This window comes from Natrix helvetica (assembly GCF_964273705.1).
Source record: "Natrix helvetica genome assembly, chromosome: 3".
NCBI lineage: Eukaryota > Metazoa > Chordata > Lepidosauria > Squamata > Natricidae > Natrix > Natrix helvetica.
The window spans coordinates 178,149,519-178,167,520 of NC_138549.1; the positions used below are offsets into that span (position 1 = coordinate 178,149,519).

Sequence of the window (18,002 nt, forward strand, 5' to 3'; positions counted from 1 at the left end):
GCTAAATAAATGCAGGGGAGACCCTGGGGGTCCCTCTCAATACGGAGCCTGCCCCCTCCCCAGAAGAAGGCTCAGCCTTCCACGGACAGGGGGGGAGTTGGGGAGAGTGGCAGCCCTCAGTCCGTTGTGCAGCGCACAGCCTTGGTTGCCCTGCGGGGGCTTCCGGACACCCCGAATCGGCTCCTTCCACAAGGAAGGGAGGAGCAGGGGGGTTCAGTCTGGGGGGGTTACGGACGAAGAAAAATCCGCCACTTCGCAGCTGCCCCGGGGCCCCCAGGTCGGAGCCTCCTGAATGTTCCCCATTCGGCCATTTTCAGAGAGGGAAAAAGGGGGGGGGGACTCCGTTGAGTTCGGGGGTTCAGCATCTGCTGCGCTGCTTTCCTTCATTGCCGCCCTTCACACCTGCGGCCTCTTCCACACGAAGCCCCCCCTCCCCCTCCCCGCCTTTGTTCTGCCGGCTGCCGCGGCTTCATTGCTGCCCCCTTTTCCCAGGGAGGGAGGCGGGGGGGGGGGCTGCCCTTGCATACACCGCCGGCCCTTCTCCTGCAGCCGCGGGAAGGGGCTCCTCCGCGGCCGCTGCCCCGATCGGCGAGAAGGTGGCGCGCGGGGAATTCCGCCGATTAACGGCGAGCTGTGGCGCGCGAGGGGAGGGGAGGCAGCGCGGCTCAGTCGCTCCCGCCGCCGCCGCCGCGCCTCGTGTCTCCCTTCCCCCTCCCTGCCTCCCTGCCTCCCTCCCTCCCTCGCCGGCAGAGCAGCTGGGCGTCGGAGCGGGCGTGGAGCCAGGGCGCCAGCACTGCCCACCGGCCGCGGCCCCGCCAGTCCTCGCTCAGCCGCCGCGCCGGAGGACCAACCCCGCCGCCGCCGACACCGCCACTCCAAGCGAGCGGGCGAGCGTGGACAGCCCGGCCGGCGAGATGAGCCGCCGCTTCACGGTCACGGCCGGCGAGGAGCCGCGCGCGGCCACAGCGCCGGCCGCCGAAGCCCCGGCGCAGGTGCCGCTCAGCAGCGGGCAAGGTAAGGCGCGCGCTCGGCTCGTGGCCGGCGGGGCTGCCCGGCTGCCCAGACACGCCCTCTCCGCCGCCCGGAGGCCACCGAGGAGGAGAGGCGGGGCCGGGCTGCAGAGCGCCGCGGCGGGGCTCCATTGCCGCGACCACCCGGGGCTGTCGGGGGGGCCTCCTCCTCCTCCCGCTGGGGACCCTCGCGATTGTCCGGGCTCCGGACTGATCCTCTTTCGGCCATTCCGGGCCGGAACACAGAAGCCCGACCGGGCAGCGGATTCAGCCCTCCCGCCTGACCTTCCTCCCCTCGGAAAGGGCGAGAGGCTGGCGGGGGGGGGGGGGGGGACCAGAGGTGTGGGGCTGAGCCGGCGCATCTCTACTCCCTTGCGGTGTTTTGCGCGTCGGGCCCGCTCTGAGAGCCCCTTGGTTGGTTCAGAGGCTTTTTCTCCTTGGGATGCGCCCATTTCTCAGACGGTTGGAGCAAAGTCGAGGAGGCCGCGAGGTGACCACTTGGTGGGCAGTTGGATTAAGGCGCGGAAGAAGAGGAGGGGGTGCCGGTCCTGTCCGGGCATGTGAAGAAACATTGGAGGCAGGGTGCCCTGCATTCTTTAAACCCTGATTTGTTGAGTAAACCATCGTGGCCCTTCAGCTGCCTGGACTTTTCCCTTAATAGCCTTAGGGAGGGGGGCAAGGAGGTGAATTTGGTGCCCTGATTTCAAAGAGGCAGAGGATTCCTTTGAGGTCTAAGCCCTTCTGAAAAAGACCCTCCTGCGTCAGGAAGTGGCCAGGAAACTGCTGGGGGGGGGGACAGCAAGTGCACTTGAGGGTGCAAGAAGGACACCCCCCTCCCCATGGGCCCCACATTGCCAGGCCCATCAGTCGTGGCTTCTCAGCCTTTTGTGGCTCCTTGGCTGAATGAGGATGAAGGCAGCTCCAGCTGGCTTGGCCTCTGAAAGTCTTCCTCACAGGTCCTGGAGCCATGGGGGGGGGGGGGGAGACACACACACAGGCAGCTCTTTCCTCCAGGGAGGATGCGTAGAGGATTCCCCATGGGCGGGCGGAGTCTGGCGCTGAGGCTTTGGGACCGTGTACTATTGATCAGTCAGGCGGAGAAATGCACGGAGGGAGCCAAGCAAATGAGAAGCTGTATCACCAGAGGCCATGCAAACCTTCAAAGGAGCCTCTCTTCCAAGAGGGGGGGGGAGCCAGCCGAGCAGGGGGCGTTTGGGGGCAGGAGGTGGGGAGTCGCCAATGCAGCAGAGGCAGAAGAAGGGAGACCTTGGGGCTGGGAGGAGGGGGGGGGGGGGGACACCGGCCAGATCCTGCAGCTGCTGTCGCAGGTAGAGATGCTGGCTGAGGGCTGGAGGAGAAGAGCCACGGTGGCCACTGCGTGTCCCTTTCCCCCTGGGGTGTCACCGTGCCAGGAGAGCAATGCGCTGCTTCTCCACATTTGGGGTGTGTCCGTCCGTCCTGGAAGGGTGTAGGAAAAGCCGCTGGAGGGTTAGGGGTCTGGAGCAGCCTCACAGGGGAAGACCAGAAGACTCCCAGCCTAGGAGGAAATGGCCCCCAAGAGAAGCCGCCTGATGGATGTCTAGAAAGGGGGCAGGGAAGGGAGAAGGGGGGAGAAAGCTGGCTATCCTCCCTTCCACTCCCCCCCCTCCCCCGCAATGATCTTCTGGTCCTGGGTGGGACCCTCGTAGGAGACCAGATGGGGAGGGGAGGCCTCCTTCCTACCTTTGCTCTCCCTCAGTTCCTTCCTGGTTCTGCTTCACTCCCCCTGCCTGGCAACCGACTCGTGTTTATGACGGTCGCAATGTCCCGGGGTCACGTGATCCCCTTTTGTCCCCTTCTGGCAAGCCAAGGCGATGGGGAGGACGGGCTCATTTCACTAACTTATCCATTGCAATGATTCACTTAACAACTGTGGTGAGAAAGGTCATAAGACAGGATAAAACTCATTTAACAACTGTCTCACTCAGCAACAGAAATTTTGGGCTCCGTTGTGGTCGTAAGTCGAGGACTCCCTGGTTCTCCTGCTGAGGTGGGGGAGGCTGAGAGGGAGGGGTGGGGGTGTCAGGAAGCAAGTCCTGGGCTTCCACAGTCCTCGGTTCTTGGAAGGAACCGGGCAGGCCGAGAACCACGGCCCAGGCTTTGTTCCGGCCTGGTCACAGCCCTGGTCAGCCTGAGGTGACCCCAGGGGCTTCAGCTGGGATTTGGACTGGACTCTCCTTAAGCCACGTCTTGTAAGTGCTGCCACGCCTGGTTGGTGTGACTAGATCCGTCCTCTGTGGCTCCTTGTCAGGCGGCTGCCTGGCACTTCCCACCGGCTCAGCAGCTGCTGGGAAGGGTGAGGTCCTGGGGGGCCTCTCCAGCCTCTTCCTGGTCCCTGTGGGGAGCCAGAAGTGGGTGGGCTGGAATATCTGGGCCAGGGCTGTGGACTTCAACGCTCAGAATGCCCACTATATGCTGCCTGGGGGATTCTGAGAGTTGAAGTGCACGGGTCTTAACGTATCCAAGGTTGGAAACCCCTCCTCTAGGCTCTTCTGGGGGGCGGGGAGGCTTGAGGGCTTGGAGGAGCATCTGGACTGTGGGAATCGGTTGAGGCTCCCCTTGATGGGGGCTGAAGCCCTTCCAGGTAAGGATGAAACCTGGCAGCCAGGTGGGGGTGGGGGGGGGCTGTTTGCCGGAGAAGCTTCCGTGCCCTCCCGGGTGCAAATTCCAAGCTCTCCCTGCGCATTCCCTTCCGTCCGATTCCTTTTCTCCCGGCGTGTCTGCAAGGTGACACGCAGAGCCCCGTGGGGAGGGCTCTGGGCCGTCCAGCTGGAAGTGTCCGGAGGAAGGGCTCTTTCCCATCCTGCAGTGCTTGCAGAAGAGCTTTGGGTTCGAATGCGGCTCCTTCCTGGAGCCCTTGGCCGGCTCCAGACAGCCCGACACCTGGCTGACATTTAAGCCTCTCAGCCCTGATGCTTCCGCCCACCATGCGGCTCAGCCGGGGGCATCAAATGGCAAAGTGGCCGGGGAGAGGCAGCGATGGGAGGCTGGAGTCTTGAGAGGGAGCTCTGTGCCCAGTGAAGCCGGCCGCTCGCCCCCCCCCCTCATCCCCCGAAGGGGACTGGAAAGCGGAACTGCCTTTGACCGGCCACTTCAGTCTCCCTGCCCGGAGGGGACGTAGCACTGGAGGGGGGGGCTGCAGATAGAGTCTCGCCCCCAAGGAACAGGACCAGGTGATCCCCTTTGGTGGATTCTCTGGAGAGTGTGAAGCAGCTTAAGAAGGGGGGGGAGATTATTTGAGGACCCCCAGGAATGTATGGCAGCAGCTGGCAGGCTGGCACATTGGCAGGTGTGGTGAAAAACCACTGCAGCCGGGACCCTGTGTGCTTGCGGGTGCGGATAGCATGGGGAGGGGTCTAAGCTGGAGAGCTGGGTGGCTTTATTTTAGGCCATGTGTTGTCCTAAGGGAATCTGGGAGGAAGCCCCCCTACCCACAGTCCAGTGCCATCCCTTTGTTTACCTCTGCAACATCAAAACGCTGGCAGTGGGCGGACTGAGGTGCAGACCCAGGGCTGAGACTCATTTCCGGGGGAGGGGGGAGAAAGCCGTGCCCGCCCTCCTGCCTGAGTAGATGCCCATGGGAGCTTCCAGGCCAGTGGGTCCTGCAGTGCCCTGCCATCCAGCCCCCTGAGAGGCCTTTGAGAGTCCTCTCACGCAGGGCTTTTGTGCAGGGGGCTTTTGTGCCTTTGAGCAGGGCTGTAGTATCTGGGTTGCTGTCTGAATGACTATGATGGCTTGTTCCCTGGAGGAATGGTGCACTTCCTGGCTCTGTTTGGGTCACTCTTGGCTGTTCAGCTGTCCAGACCTCTAGAGGCAGCTTCTGATAGGACAATCACTCTTGGCCCTCAGAGCCTTTGGCCACGTGGTTGAGGAGGGCCTCCCTTTATACAACCAAGGGTGGTTCTGGCTTTTTCCTGCCCAGGTGTCAAATGTTGCTTTTCTCCACATTTTGTTGCCGTGGGCCCAGGGCTCAAGTCTGCCAAGATCATTTTGGATCCTGAGCTTGTCTTCTGGAAGGGGTGGGGTGGGGGCTATTCCTGCCAGTTTAGTGTCATCTGCAGATTTGATGAGTTCCCCTTCTATTCCCTCACCTGAGTCATGTATGAAGGTATGGAAGAGTCCTGGGCCTTGTGGTTCGGTCCACTGCTCACTTCCCTCCATGTAGGTGTTGTAGACCCTGGAAGGACGATTCGTTGGGCACTGTTTGTCAGCCAGTTTCAAATCCGTCTGGTGGCGATGCTGCTGTCTTCTACCCCACAGCATCCCAAACCCTCCCAGCTGATTTTATTGCACCCGGCAAGAAATTAATTCTGAACCACTGAGCAAGTTTTGATTCCATGATTTTAATGTGTTGAAATGTTTGGAGGGCTGCTTCTGCCTAAAGGGCCGCAGTGGGAAAAGGATGTTGGGGGACCTCTGGTGGATTCCTGGGACCAAACATCTCTAGAACCTCCAAGGGTCTTCAGCATGTAAGGATCAGACGGGGGGACAATCAGCAGAAGCTCTGTTCATATCAGAGGGTTGCAGGGGCTGGATTTGAGGGAGGGGCTTGCTCTTCATGGGGACCCCCCGCCTCTGAAGGAACAGCTTTGCAGTGCATGACCATGACTAGACCATTGCAATGCGCTTTGTGCAGGGCAGTCCTTGAAGGTGGTTCAGAGTGGTCAGCCTGATGCTGGGTCAGTCTAGGTGGGATCCATTTTGGAAAGTAGGAAGAAAGGTTGTAAAATGGGGCAAAATTGACTTAACAAATATCACGTTTAGCAACAGAAATTTTGGGCTCAATTGTGACTACCTGTATTTGGGGGTTCCCAGGGCCCCTGGAGCAGCCGGGAACAGGGGCGGCTCCTGGAAGGGACCACCCGGTGGGGAAGGGCTCCCAAGCCATCTTCAGTCCCTGCTTGCCTGGCTCCAACTCCTCAGGGCTTCTCTGCCTCCGATGGGTGGGCTGGTCCAGCCAGCCTGCAAAGCTCCAAGCGTGGAAACCTCCCTGCACCAGCCCCACTTCGGCCTCTGCTCCATCTGGCCGCACAGCAGCCCCCCTGGCTTGCTTTCGGAGAGCCCTGCGTGAGTCGCCTTCCACGGGAAGTATGGCCCTTGGATGACTTGTGGACGTCAAGTCCCAGAATTCCTCAGGTTTCACTTTCCTACACATTCTCTTTGTGGAATTTCTTTCCGTCATTCATTTCTGCTCAGGTGTGTCATAAGAACCTCAGAGTGGGAAAGGAGGACCTTGGAGGTCTTCTAGTGCAACCCCCTGCTTAGGGAGGAAACCCTATATGCCATTCCAGACAAACGGCTGTCCCATCTCTTCTTAAAAACTTCCAGGGTTGATAGAGAAACCACAGCCTCTGGAGGCAACTTCTGTTCCACTGATTAATTGTCCTCTCCGTCAGGAAATGTCTCCTTCCGTTCTAAGTTGCTTCTCTCCTTGATGAGTTTACATCCGTTGCTTCTTGTCCTGCCCTCAGGTGCCTTGGAGGATAGGTGGGCTTCCTCTCCTTTGGGGGAGCCCGTCAGGTACTGGAAGGCTGCTCTCATGTCCTCTCTGGTCCATGCCCAATTCCGGTAGCCTTCCAACAGGTGGAATACAGGTGGTTCTCACCTGGCGTCCACTCGTTTAAGGACCAATTGAGGTTACAACTGTGCTGAAAAAGTGACTTCCTACCATTCCTTGCAGTTGTTATGGTTGCAGCGTCTCTCTGGTCACGTGACCAAAATTTGGGTGCTTGGCAACCGGCATACATTTACCACACTTGCCAGTTGTCACCATTTGTGACCTTCCCGGGCAGCTTCCAACAAGCAAAGCCAACCGGGGGGGGGGGTAGATGACAACGACGACCAGGCTTCACTTAGAGACCATGGTGATTTGCTTAATGAGCATGGCAAAATAGGTCATAAAATTAAGATTAAGTTACTGACCAACCTGCTTAGCAACGGATGTTCTGGTCCCAATTGTGGTTGCAAGTTGAGGATCACCCGTGTGCTTGGCCAACACCCTCATTCTTCTTCACTTGAGAATATGTATATGGGCTGTTTTTTAAATGAAACCTGCTTATTTCTTAGTTGCTTTTATTGTTTAACTCACCAGTGAGGAAGGACAAGATTTAGAAGTCAGTCGGAATCTTTCCATTTAGAGAGGCAAATCCTGGAGGGGCTAAAGGAGAATTAGTATATTACGTAATTATACTGACCTTTTTAAAGGGATGGTTCACATTAAACTGACAGGAACATAATTTGGTTTCTTTGAAAAAAGGAAAAAAATGTTCTTTTCAAAAACATCTCTTAAAAAATCTGGTGCATTTTAAAATCTGTCTTTCCCCAAAGATTTCGTGTCTAATTAATTTCCTAGCAGCAAAGGGGGTAAAAATCCCAGGGGTTTGGAGGGCTGCAGAGTCCTTGGTGCTCTCTGAACTTGGTGGCTTGTTTGCAGCCGTTTCACTGTCTGAGCGGGTGGCTTCTTCACTGCTGCACTGATGACGCTCCCTAGTTGGGGCCTGAGAGGTCTGCAAGAAAGCAGCCTGGCCCAGAGAGCGCCAAGGACCCCGCGGGCCCGGCCTGAGCCGCACAGAGAGTCTCTGTCCTCTGCTGGAGCCCTGGATGTTGGCGGCCACGTAAATCATAAAACAGCCGCAGGCTCAGCAGCAGCATTGGCTGCCAACCTGGTGCAGTGATTAAAGTGCTGGGCAGAGACCAGAGAAGCCAAGACCGAAGCCCACGCTTACCCCACCAGCTCCCTGGGTGGTCTTGTGCCAGGGACCGACCACGCAGGGTTCGCATGGGAAAGTGGGAGGGAGCAGTGGGACCTGTGCCACTTTAGCTAAGTGGGCTAAAAAATCCCACGTGCTGCATTGAAGTAGGAACCAGATGAATTGTTTTCCCAGTGGCCTTTGTTTCTTCAGTCTTCCAGATGTGCTGCTTCTTCAATCACCTAGTAAGATGGAGAAAGTCACCACCAGTCTTGATCACACCTGGGTCACACCCGATGTTCCCGCCACCCAACCGTGGCCACATTGCTGGTCAGAAGCCACTGAGTGACCGAGGCGCTCAGTTTCTTGCAGAAATCTAGCTCAGAAACATCCATAGATCTCCTCATGTGAGATTTTTCCACTTGTTTTTTTGAAGATTCTTCACAGTCCAAAGACGCGAACATTATCAGAAGGCCAAATGTTCTCCTTGATGAAATAGCTAACCTCCGTTCCACCGAGTGGGGGATTTTGGCTTCTAAGGTCTGCTGATGCCTGTTAAAGGGCTTCTTCCTCCCACCTGGGAGCACCAAGGACCTCCCAAGTGGGGCCTTCTGGCAATCTACGGACAGCTGCCGGCTCCTGTTGCTTTTGACTGTCATTGCCAGTTTTCCTGGCTAGGCTGACTTATGGGGAAAGGAGCAAGAGGGCAGACCCACTGTGGCCTTAGATGGGAGAGAGGCTGGAATTTTCACTGCAGGTGAGGAATGGCAGACATGGAGCTCCCTCTGCTGGTAACCTGTGGAAGTGATCGTATTTTGCATTTCCCCTGGAACTGATGCCACTTTCCTGACTGATGCCACGTTAGTGAAGAGGCATCCCTGGCTGGAAGCGTGAGAGGGCTGCACTTCGTTCCGCATTTGTCCCTTGTAAAATACCCAGAATTGGTGTTCTGGCCAGAGCCTGGCTTGTTTTCTCCCGCCTGACATCTACAGTTGCTTCCCCAACCAGAGGGCTGACCCTCCGTGGGCAGTGCCATCTTCCTTTCGTCTTCTGCAAATGCCAGTCAAAGGCTGGCTGGGCAGCTCTGAAATTTCTCTGCTGCCTCCTCCTCCTCCTGCTGTGCAGCCTTCCTGCCATGCCAGCACCCCCTCCTCTGCTTGGTCATGAGTAGCAGCCAACAGGGCGTGGGGAGGGGAGGCTGTGCCACATCTGTATTTACTCTCCTGTGGGGAATTGTTCCAGAGGCCCTTTGGGGCCACAGTTCCCTTTGTCATAACCGGGGGGAGAAATAAAAATGCCTGTCAGGGATGATTTATCTCTGCTGTCAAAAACACACACACACACACACACACACACACACACACACACACACACCAGACCAGCAGGAGCCAACTGTTCATCTGAAGATGTGGATAGAAGCCTCAAGTGGAAATAGGTGCAGATCATCCTCGACTTACGACCACAACTGAGGCCAGAATTGCTGTTGTTAAGCAAGGCAGTTGCTAAGTGAGTTGCACCCAATTTTATGACCACATTTTTTCCCAGCGATGTTAAGCAAATCACTGCAGTTCTTAAGCGAATCATGCAGCCATTAAGCAAGTCTGATTTCTCCTGCTTGTCAGACACCAGTTGGGAAGGTTGCAGGGAGCAATCCTGGGTGACCCCGGGAGCCCCGAAATTTGGATTTCATGACCCCGGAGATGCTGCTACTGAGTTGTAAGTCTAAGAGTTGTAAATTTACCAGTTTTAACTCACTTTATTCAGTGCCACTGCCACTGTTTGAGCAGTCATGAAGTGAGTAGTTGTAAGTCACAGACTACCTGTGGTGCCTCCAGCCTATTTCTCTCTCTCTCTCTCTCTCCTTCCCCCCTCTCCCCCTCTCTCACTCACACACACACACACCCTCTGCCTTCCTGAAGAGGTTAAAAACATCAGATGTTTGAATAAAATCAGGCAGAAGCCCCGAAGTTTAACCTGTGAGCATAGCATGGGGACCCTGCCAATATTAAGCCATGGTTTGTTTAAGTCCCATTTGGCTGCCTTTACACACCACGCAGCAGCACAAAGCCTCACGTGCGAAGCTATCCGACGCATCTCTTCCTGGGGCCGTGGGGAGACGAGGGCCGCTTGGGGGTCAGGGAGAAAGGCCTTTCCGAAAGGGCCGGTTGGGGCCACATACGGCTTGCCTGCTTCTCCGAAAGTGAGTGGCTGCCCTCGGTCCGAAGCTTGGCCGTCTCATGCCGGGCAAAAGGGCTTTTCTGAGGCTTGAAAGGCTGGGTCCAAAGATGCCCGCTGTGAGTGGGATTGGGGGTGAGTGACCGTGGCCAGAGTGGCACTTTCAGCAGCGGCTGCGTTTCTCGGGCAGGCCGTGTGGCTGATCGTAGCCCTCTGGTCCAGGCTGCAGCCAAGTGTGAATCCCGGGCTCCTCCATCTCCCCTGAGTCCCCAGGAAGCCCCTTGGGGTCCAGCAGCAGCAGCAGCAGCCATCCCGGGCCTAATTTGAACCTCGGCTGGCTGCTCCTGCACATCTGGGGGCCCATGGCTGCATGCCCCACTCTGACAGCAGGCAGCCTCCGAGGAGGATCTCCGCTGGGGGTGAGGGAGGCTCTGCTGAGAGGGACTTCCCGTCCTCCTCCTCCTCCTCCTCCTCGGGATTGCTCTTGACTGGGCTCTCTCCTGCCTTCCGACCTGGCTGCTCCGAAGAGGCTGCCGGGGCGCCGCTGGGTCTTGGCCGCCTGGCTTGGGGCTCCTTCTGCCGGGGCCGCCGGGGGCCGCCCAGGGTCAGTGGCTTCCACAGGCGGCCTAAGGCCACGGAAAAGGCGGAGCGGAGCCGGAGCCCGACGACGCCGGATCGGCGGACAGCTCCCCTTCTCCATCCAGCAGGCACCGGAGCGCCCGGCGAAGAGGAGGCGGCGGCGGCGGCGGCGGCGGCGGCGGCGGCGGCTGGGAGGAAGCCGGGCCACCATGACAACGCCGGAGCGCGTGCCCGGCCGGCCGTCGTCATAGCAACCTGCGACTGCAGGCGGGGACCCGCGGTTTCCATGGCGACAAGGAGAGCACCTCGCCTCCCTCTGTCCGGCCCGTCGGGAAGGGCGGGGGGGTTTGTCTTCGGGGTCCCCCCGGCCGGCCTTCCCCCCCTCCGGGCGCCCGGTTGGTGGGCGCCTGCTCTGCCGGGGACGCTCCATTCCCGGCGATGCGTGGCCTCCGCGGCCGATTCTGGCTGCGCTGCTTTGGGCCGAGCTGGGCCGCTGGCGGACGTTTGCGGGGAGCAGCTGCGGCGCCCCTTCCCTTCCCTCCTGCCCGGCCGCCTGGCTTCCTCCCCGGTGGGCTCCCCTGGCGTTCAGGACTGGCCCGCTTGACCTGGCCTACCTTGAAGGGCTGACAAGGCAGCCCAGAGATGCTCAGGAGCTGCCTTGCTCTGATTGGGACACCCTGGAGCCTTTCCCTTCTCTGGGGGAGCTTTCTAAACTGGGGGTCTGTGGGGAGAGTGTGAGAGTCTCTCTCTCTCTCTCTTTCTCTCTCTCTCTCTCACACACACACACAGAATGGGTGCAATCTCTGGCTTGGAGGAGGAGGAGGAGGAGGAGGAGGAGGAGGAGGAGGATGCAGGTGGGATCCACCCCCCCCCCCCAATGAACAGGTTCAGCTGAGAAACAAAGCAGGGCTGGGAGACTCAGCAAAGGCTTCTGCTGGGCAAGGTGTGGAGGAGGTGAAGGGGCCATTTTTCACACACACACCCTCTCCACGCAAGTAGCCTAGGAATTCTCTCCCCCCCCCCAGGCTAAACCTGGCTTGATTTAGCCTCCGTTTCCTGAACAAGCCATTATGGACGCCTGACACAAAGCTGCTCCCAGAATGGTGGGTGCTTTGTCACTGGAGGTTTTCGAGAAAGGACCACCTTTCATCCAGGATGCTGAAGGACTCCTGCTTGAGCCAAGGGTTGGACTAGAAGACCTCCAAGGTCCCTTCCAGCCCTAGCAATCCGTGAGAAAGCTGCAGGGCGGTTCAGTCATCCATTCTAGCAATCCATTCAGGCAGCCACTTGGTCCCAGGGGGTCTAGGGATGGGCACTGGTTCCCAGGGCTCTTGGGCACATGAAGCCCCCAAGGGTAAACAGTAGCAGAGTTGGAAGGGACCTTGGAGGTCATGACAGGATAGATGCCCCTCCCCTCCGTGACCTGGGCAGGACTGATTTGAGGGGGGAGAGCGGGAGGCCACCCAAAGGGATGGCCATGGCTAGCATCCGCCAAGACCTGGTCTGATCCCAGACAGTGATGGCTCTGTGACCCCTGCCTGTCTCTTGTTGGGAGGGGGCTTCATCTATTTCAACCCTTCAGCCTGGGGGTTTCCAAAAAGTTCCTGGCAATGGATGATGGGCTTCAGTGGCTCTCCCCTCCCCCCACAACCTTGATGGGTGCTTTCTCTGTGATCTGACCATTTTATTGCCAGGGCCTCTCCTACTCGCTCTTTCCAAGGATCCGTGGATGTTCAACACACACCAAACCCCTTGGGGGGGACTGAATAGGCCACACAAGCTCATTTATCACAGCAGAGCCTCTTGCTCTGATGAGTGAGGTGTGTCGGCCCCTGAAGGCTGCATGAGGCCCGGGGGAGAAAGGGGGCAGCCAGATTGGACAGCACGGCGATGCCCGGCCAGAGAGCATCCATGCTCCTGGGCATCACCAGGGGCCTTGCCAGATGGTGACCTCCAAAGCCTTGAGAAAGTGACTTGTATGTGGTATGTGTGTTTGGCCACCCCATTTGAAATTAAGAGCCTCCATAGCAGTGGGCAGTCTATCTGCTTGGGGAGAAGTTTGCTGGTGGCAGGTCAGGCAATGAAATGGATCGGGAAGGCCATGGCTGCTCTGGGTCTCCAGCCCTCTCCTCTCCTTCTCTGTTGGGTTACGTCTTGCCCATCCTTCCCCCTGGGCCACCCCAGCTTCGCTCCAGGGAGACCACAGAGAGCCCACCCCAATCGTGCTTCCCGTGTTCCTGGCATCCTTGGGCACCCGTGGAGCTTGGCTGCTTTTTTGCTCACTCCTTCCATTTGTGCAAAGTGACTCTGGCTGACATCCCTCCAAGCAGACCACATAGACACAGATCATCTGGAAGGACCAGGGAAGCCTCTCTGACCTGACATACGGGGCAGCTGTCTCACCAGTTCCCCAATTCCCGAGATCCCCAGCCCGGCCAACAGGTCCACCTTTTAAGGGTCTTCCAGAAGATTCCCTTGCACCAAACCTTGGAGGTTTCCTGTTTTATTTTCTGGCAAGAAACAGAAGAAATAGCATGTGATTGGATTGCTTTGGCAGACCTAAACACATTAGACGCGTAACCAGCCACGCACAAACCAAGCCTTGGCGCCGTCTTGGGCCTGCTCAGTGGCCCAAAGCCACATGGCCGTTGCCCACTGGGTCCGGCATCCTCTGAGGCAGCCCGTGGAGACCCACTTTGTCCCAGGTGCTCCGCCGGCCGGCTCAGCAGCTGCTGCCTTGCCCGGCCCTGGTGCTCCCCCCCCCACGATGAGCCCCTCAGCCCTCTTGGCTCCTCGTGCCCCCCTGCACCCTCACAGCCTGCTCCTCTGGGGGGGCCTCAGCTGGAGTGGCCCAGATTTGCCTGGCTGCCCAGAACAGCCTACCTCTGCTGGTGGTGCCATTCCTCTCCTCTGGAGTCAGTGGCTCTTGTGCAGGGCTCCCTCTGATGCTCAGCCTTTTAGGCAATGCTGATTCCCCCCCCCCCACACACAAGCCCCTGCTAAAAGCCCCCATTGCTCAGTAGCCTCTGGGGGGATTTCTCCCTGCTCCCCTCTGCCACTCCCTGTTCCTTCCGGCTCTGCTCCGTGGCTCTTTTCCTCAGAGGGCGTTGCTTTCCTTGCCTTGAGCCAGGAGGCTTTTGCCTTAAATAAATATAAATGCAATAGCAGAGTTGGAAGAGACCTTGGAGAGTCTTGTGTGGCCTGTTCCACGCTGGCTTCTCTGTCATGCCCCCCCCCCCCGACCCCTTGGAGGCAAGCAGTTCCACTGGTTAATTGTTCTAATTGTCAGGAAATTTCTGCTTAGTTCCAGGTTGCTTCTCTCCTTGGTTAGTTTCCATCCATTGCTTCTTGTTCTACCCTCAGGTGCTTTGGAGAAGAGGTGGAACCCCCCCCTCTCCTTCTTTGGGAAGCCCCTCAAATATTGGTAGACTGCTGTCAGGTCACTCCTAGTTCTTTTTATACCTGCAGTTCCTGCAGCCGTTCTTGGTGTGTTTGAGCCTCCAGCCCCCTAATCCTCTTTGTTGCCCTTCTCTGCACTCCTCCCAGAGTCTCAGCTCTGTCTTTTTTATATTGTGGCCTGAGGAAAGCTGGAGGGAGCATTTCCAGGTGAGGCTGTGGGGAAGAAAGAGAAATGTTCCTTTTCTGAGCAGTGCCATTTTTTCTCCTCTTCGGCTTGTTATGCAACCCCTGTCACGTCACACGGAAGGCTTCATGACCACCGAAGCCACCTGGGGAAGCAGAGGCCGCCTGTCCTCCCCGCATCCAGGAGATGCTGCCGTCTTCAATCAATCAATCAATCAATATTTATTTCTAAGCCGCACCCTCTCCCGAAGGACTCGGGGCGGCGTACAACAAAACAAATAAAATACAAAGTACAATACAATACAAATCTGGACAGGACATACATATAACAAGGACGTATATAAGACGTATACAAGGAGGAGGTAGGCTGATAGCTAAAAAACAAACAATTAACAATTAAAACAATTAAAAAGTCACATTATTTAAAGCCCCAAAAAATAAATTCAATTGAATTACATTAATAAAAAACCCGTCTTCTGCATGAGGGAGCAGGTTGGCTTTCCTTTCCCCTCCCCCCCCCTTCTTAAAGGTAAAGGGCTCCGGTGGGGGAAAGGCCTTTGGGGGAGGGCCCTAAGAGAGCCTCCCCCTGAATGTCTCTCCCCCCCCGCCCTTTTCAGGCCTTGTGGAAAATCCTCGTAAGCAGCTCGGCCACCTGTACCTGCCGGCTTTCTGGAGCTCCTCTGAAGGAACCACCTGGAGCCTCTGATTCTGGGCAGGGGATGCTTTAGAGGAGAAGGCCTCCCACCAGCAGACGCCACAGCCATGAAAGGAAGAGAGGAGCCCGCTTGGTCCTGCTCTGGGGGAAGGGTTTGGGCAACTTTGTGGACTCCAAAATGCCGGCTGGGGGATTCTGGGGGTTGAAGTCCACACCTCTTACAGTTCCCACATTTGGGGAGCACCTTGCCTAGTGGTTAAAGCACGAGGGTAGCAAGTGGGAGGCCATGAGTTCAGGTCCTGCCAGCTGGGTGATTTTGAGCCAGCCACTCTCTCTCAGCCCAACCCACCTTACAGGGTTGTTTCTGTGTGGAAAACAGGAGAAGGAAAGGAAGGAAGCAAGGAAAGCTCAGAGAGCACCAAGGAGCCCCCCGTGTCAGCCCTGAGCTACAAAGATTCCCCTGCATTTGTTAGAAGGAGAAAAGGTCCTGGACAGGTTCCTCACCTTGAGTTACGTCTAAAAGTATAATAAAAGCTGGTTACAAATAAACATTAAATAAATGCTTCCTTGACTGTTGATTTGCTCACATGACTCCTAGCCAACCTTCAGTCTAGCGGCTGACTGCCCAAGGCAGCTCCCATTTGAAATGGAGACACAGAACAAAGTTTAAAGTAGAACTTAAAGAAGGTTCTGGATTAGAATCATCTGACCAAAGTCGGGTGAAGGAGGCGCTTCCTTGCCCTTCTTCTAATGCGAAGAGAGAGTGGCTCTCGAGGGCCGTTCCCCACCCAAAGGATGGGCGTCTGCAGTGGATCTCACCCAGGGGTGGGGAGGGAGAGGTGGCCCCTAAGTAGGCAGACCTTCAAGGCCTCTTCCGTCCTCAGGACAGGCAGCTGATGGATGAGTGGACCTGGCAGTGGCTAAAAGACAACTTCTGCCCCAGGGGCGGCTTTGGGACGGTCCTTGAGCAGCTTCAGGCAAAGTGCCTTGTGGGGTCAAGGGTTGAAACCTCCGTAATTGTGAGATCGGCCTCTCAGGTGCTTTGTTCTGGGTGATGATGGAGGTGCCTCCCCCCCCTCCTCCTCCTCCTACTTTTCCTCCCCCCAGATCCATCCTTGGCAGCACCCAAAGCCCTGGAGAAATTGGCTGGGGAGGGGAGTTCACACCCCTGGGGTCACCAGTCCAAACAGCCCCCTCTCTCTTGGGTGGGTGGGGGGTCCTGGGAATGCTGTGGAGATTATTCTGGTATTCTTGCTAAAAGAGCAGCTCCTCCACCTTACGAGGTCTGGAGAAGGGCTGACCGGGCCCTTTCTTTTAAAAAAAATCAGCTTGCCTGCCTGCCCAACACCACCCGTACTGAAGATGAAGATGCCACTCTGAAGTCTCTTGACCGTTCATCGGACTGGAATGCTGTGGAAATCCAAGGACTGCTTTGTCCCTTTTTTTCCTCGCATAGACGAATAGACTAATAGAGTCGGAAGGGGCTTTGGAGGTCCAGCCCCCTATTCAGGCAGGAGATGCAACATCATCCTAGATAAACGGCTGTCCAGGCTCCTTTTGAAAGCCTCCAATGTTGGAGCACCCAAAACCTCCGAAGGCAACTTCCCTTCCACTGACAGTTCTCACTGTCAGGAAATTCCTCCTTAGTTCCAGGCTGCTTCTCTCCTTGATTAGTTTCCACCCATGGCTTCTTGTCCTGCCTTCTGATGTTGTGGAGGTCAGCCCCCTCTTCTTTGGGGCAGCCCCTCAGGTATCGGAAGACTGCTATCGTGTCACCTCTAGTCTTTTTCAGAGTTTGCTTCCTGCTTCTAAGGTAGCTGGGAGGTAATATTGGTGACTGTTCTCTAAGCATGTTGTGTGAGCCGGGCCATAAGACGTGGTCAGGTGTTATTACCATGACGCTTGTGATGCTGCCTGGTTTCATTGCGACTGGGCAATGTGGCGTGTTTTGATGCTTTCATGCGTGGGAGCTGTGTGGCGCAGCCGCCTGGTCTGCCTTGGATGGAATTTGGGGAAAGGAGTCAGCAGATCTCTGGAGGCCTAGAGTGGCTGAGGAGAGACAGGAAGGTGGAAATGAAGAGGCAGTGACCGAGGGGGGGGGAAGCTGGGTGGAGAATGTGCAGAAGAAGCCGGTTTAACATCTGGAACTTCTGGAGCTGTGGAGGGCCAGGTCAACTGGATCAGAGTTCCTGTTTGTCCAATCATAGATCCCAAAGGTGCTTTTCCAAAAGACAACTGGACTTTCTTTGATTTTTTTCTTTGAAAACATTTCGCTTCTCACCCAAGAAGCTTCTTCAATTCTTCAGAAGAACTGAAGAAGCTTCTTGGATGAGAAGCAAAACTTTTTCAAAGGGAAAAAACCCCAAGAAAATCCAGTTGCCTTTTGGAAAAGCACCTTTGGGACAACCGTGAGCTCCACAGACATTTGTCCCGTCATACAACAAACAAAATCCAGGTGGGTTTATTCTGAGTTTCAGTCTCCTGTTTCTCAGGGTTGAGTCGTCTTTTCTGGAAGTCCCTCCTTGGTGGCTTCCCTCCTCCTCCTCCTCCTCCTCCTCCTTCCTCCCCTAAGGCCATTCCTTCCTTCCCAGATGGTCTCCCTGGGAGGAGTTACAGGTGGCCGCTGAGTCACACATCACTTTTGGCTGGCTGGCTGCGTCCCCCTTCAGAGGAGGCCAGAGGGAGCAGCAACATTGCTCACAACCTGCTTATGGCCAGATCAGGCGGCCACCCTCCACAGGGTCGCCGGGGGTTCGGAAAATCCAAGGCTGAATGGTGCCATTCACTCCCACATGGACTAAGGGTTGGTGTGGATTAAGTTGCAGTTCCCTGTTGGATTATTTATGAAGAAATGTCTGGTGGAAGCCCAAAAAATGCTTCAATTCAATCCCCAGATGAAACCCATTGTGTGAAAACAGGGAAGGTGGGAATATTTTGGAGCAGAATGTGGGTCTAATGTCTTCCTTTCCCCTGCTCTCCTGGGTGGAGCAAGTGGCATGGGTCACGGTTGCCATCTTCAAAGCCCTCTTGGAAGCAGCCAGTTCACTTGCCCACTCATGGAGGTAGCCCCCTGGAGACCCCCAGCAAGGTTGGCCAGACTGACCACCCCCGTTTTCCTTAGTCCCGATATGGCTGACCTTCAGGGCATCTTCACCCAGGATGCTCAGCCTGGGCCTCAATTTAACGAATGAATGGGGTGCCCGTGATCTGCTCGGCTACAAGAAATTCCAGGCAGGACTCATGCGGAGGAGCTTTCAGAGCCTTCTCTGTGGT

General features: G+C 56.7%; 1 protein-coding gene across 1 annotated transcript in view; it reads left to right on the forward strand.

The window, feature by feature from the left end:
• Window positions 1–784: 784 nt before the first annotated feature.
• SLC12A5 (solute carrier family 12 member 5) overlaps window positions 785–18,002 on the forward strand; it is a 66,254-nt gene continuing 49,036 nt past the window's right edge. The window contains exon 1 of the mRNA XM_081946723.1: window positions 785–1,014. Coding sequence (XP_081802849.1) covers window positions 915–1,014 — 100 coding nt within the window. The 5' untranslated portion in view covers window positions 785–914. The remainder of the gene's footprint in view (window positions 1,015–18,002) is intronic.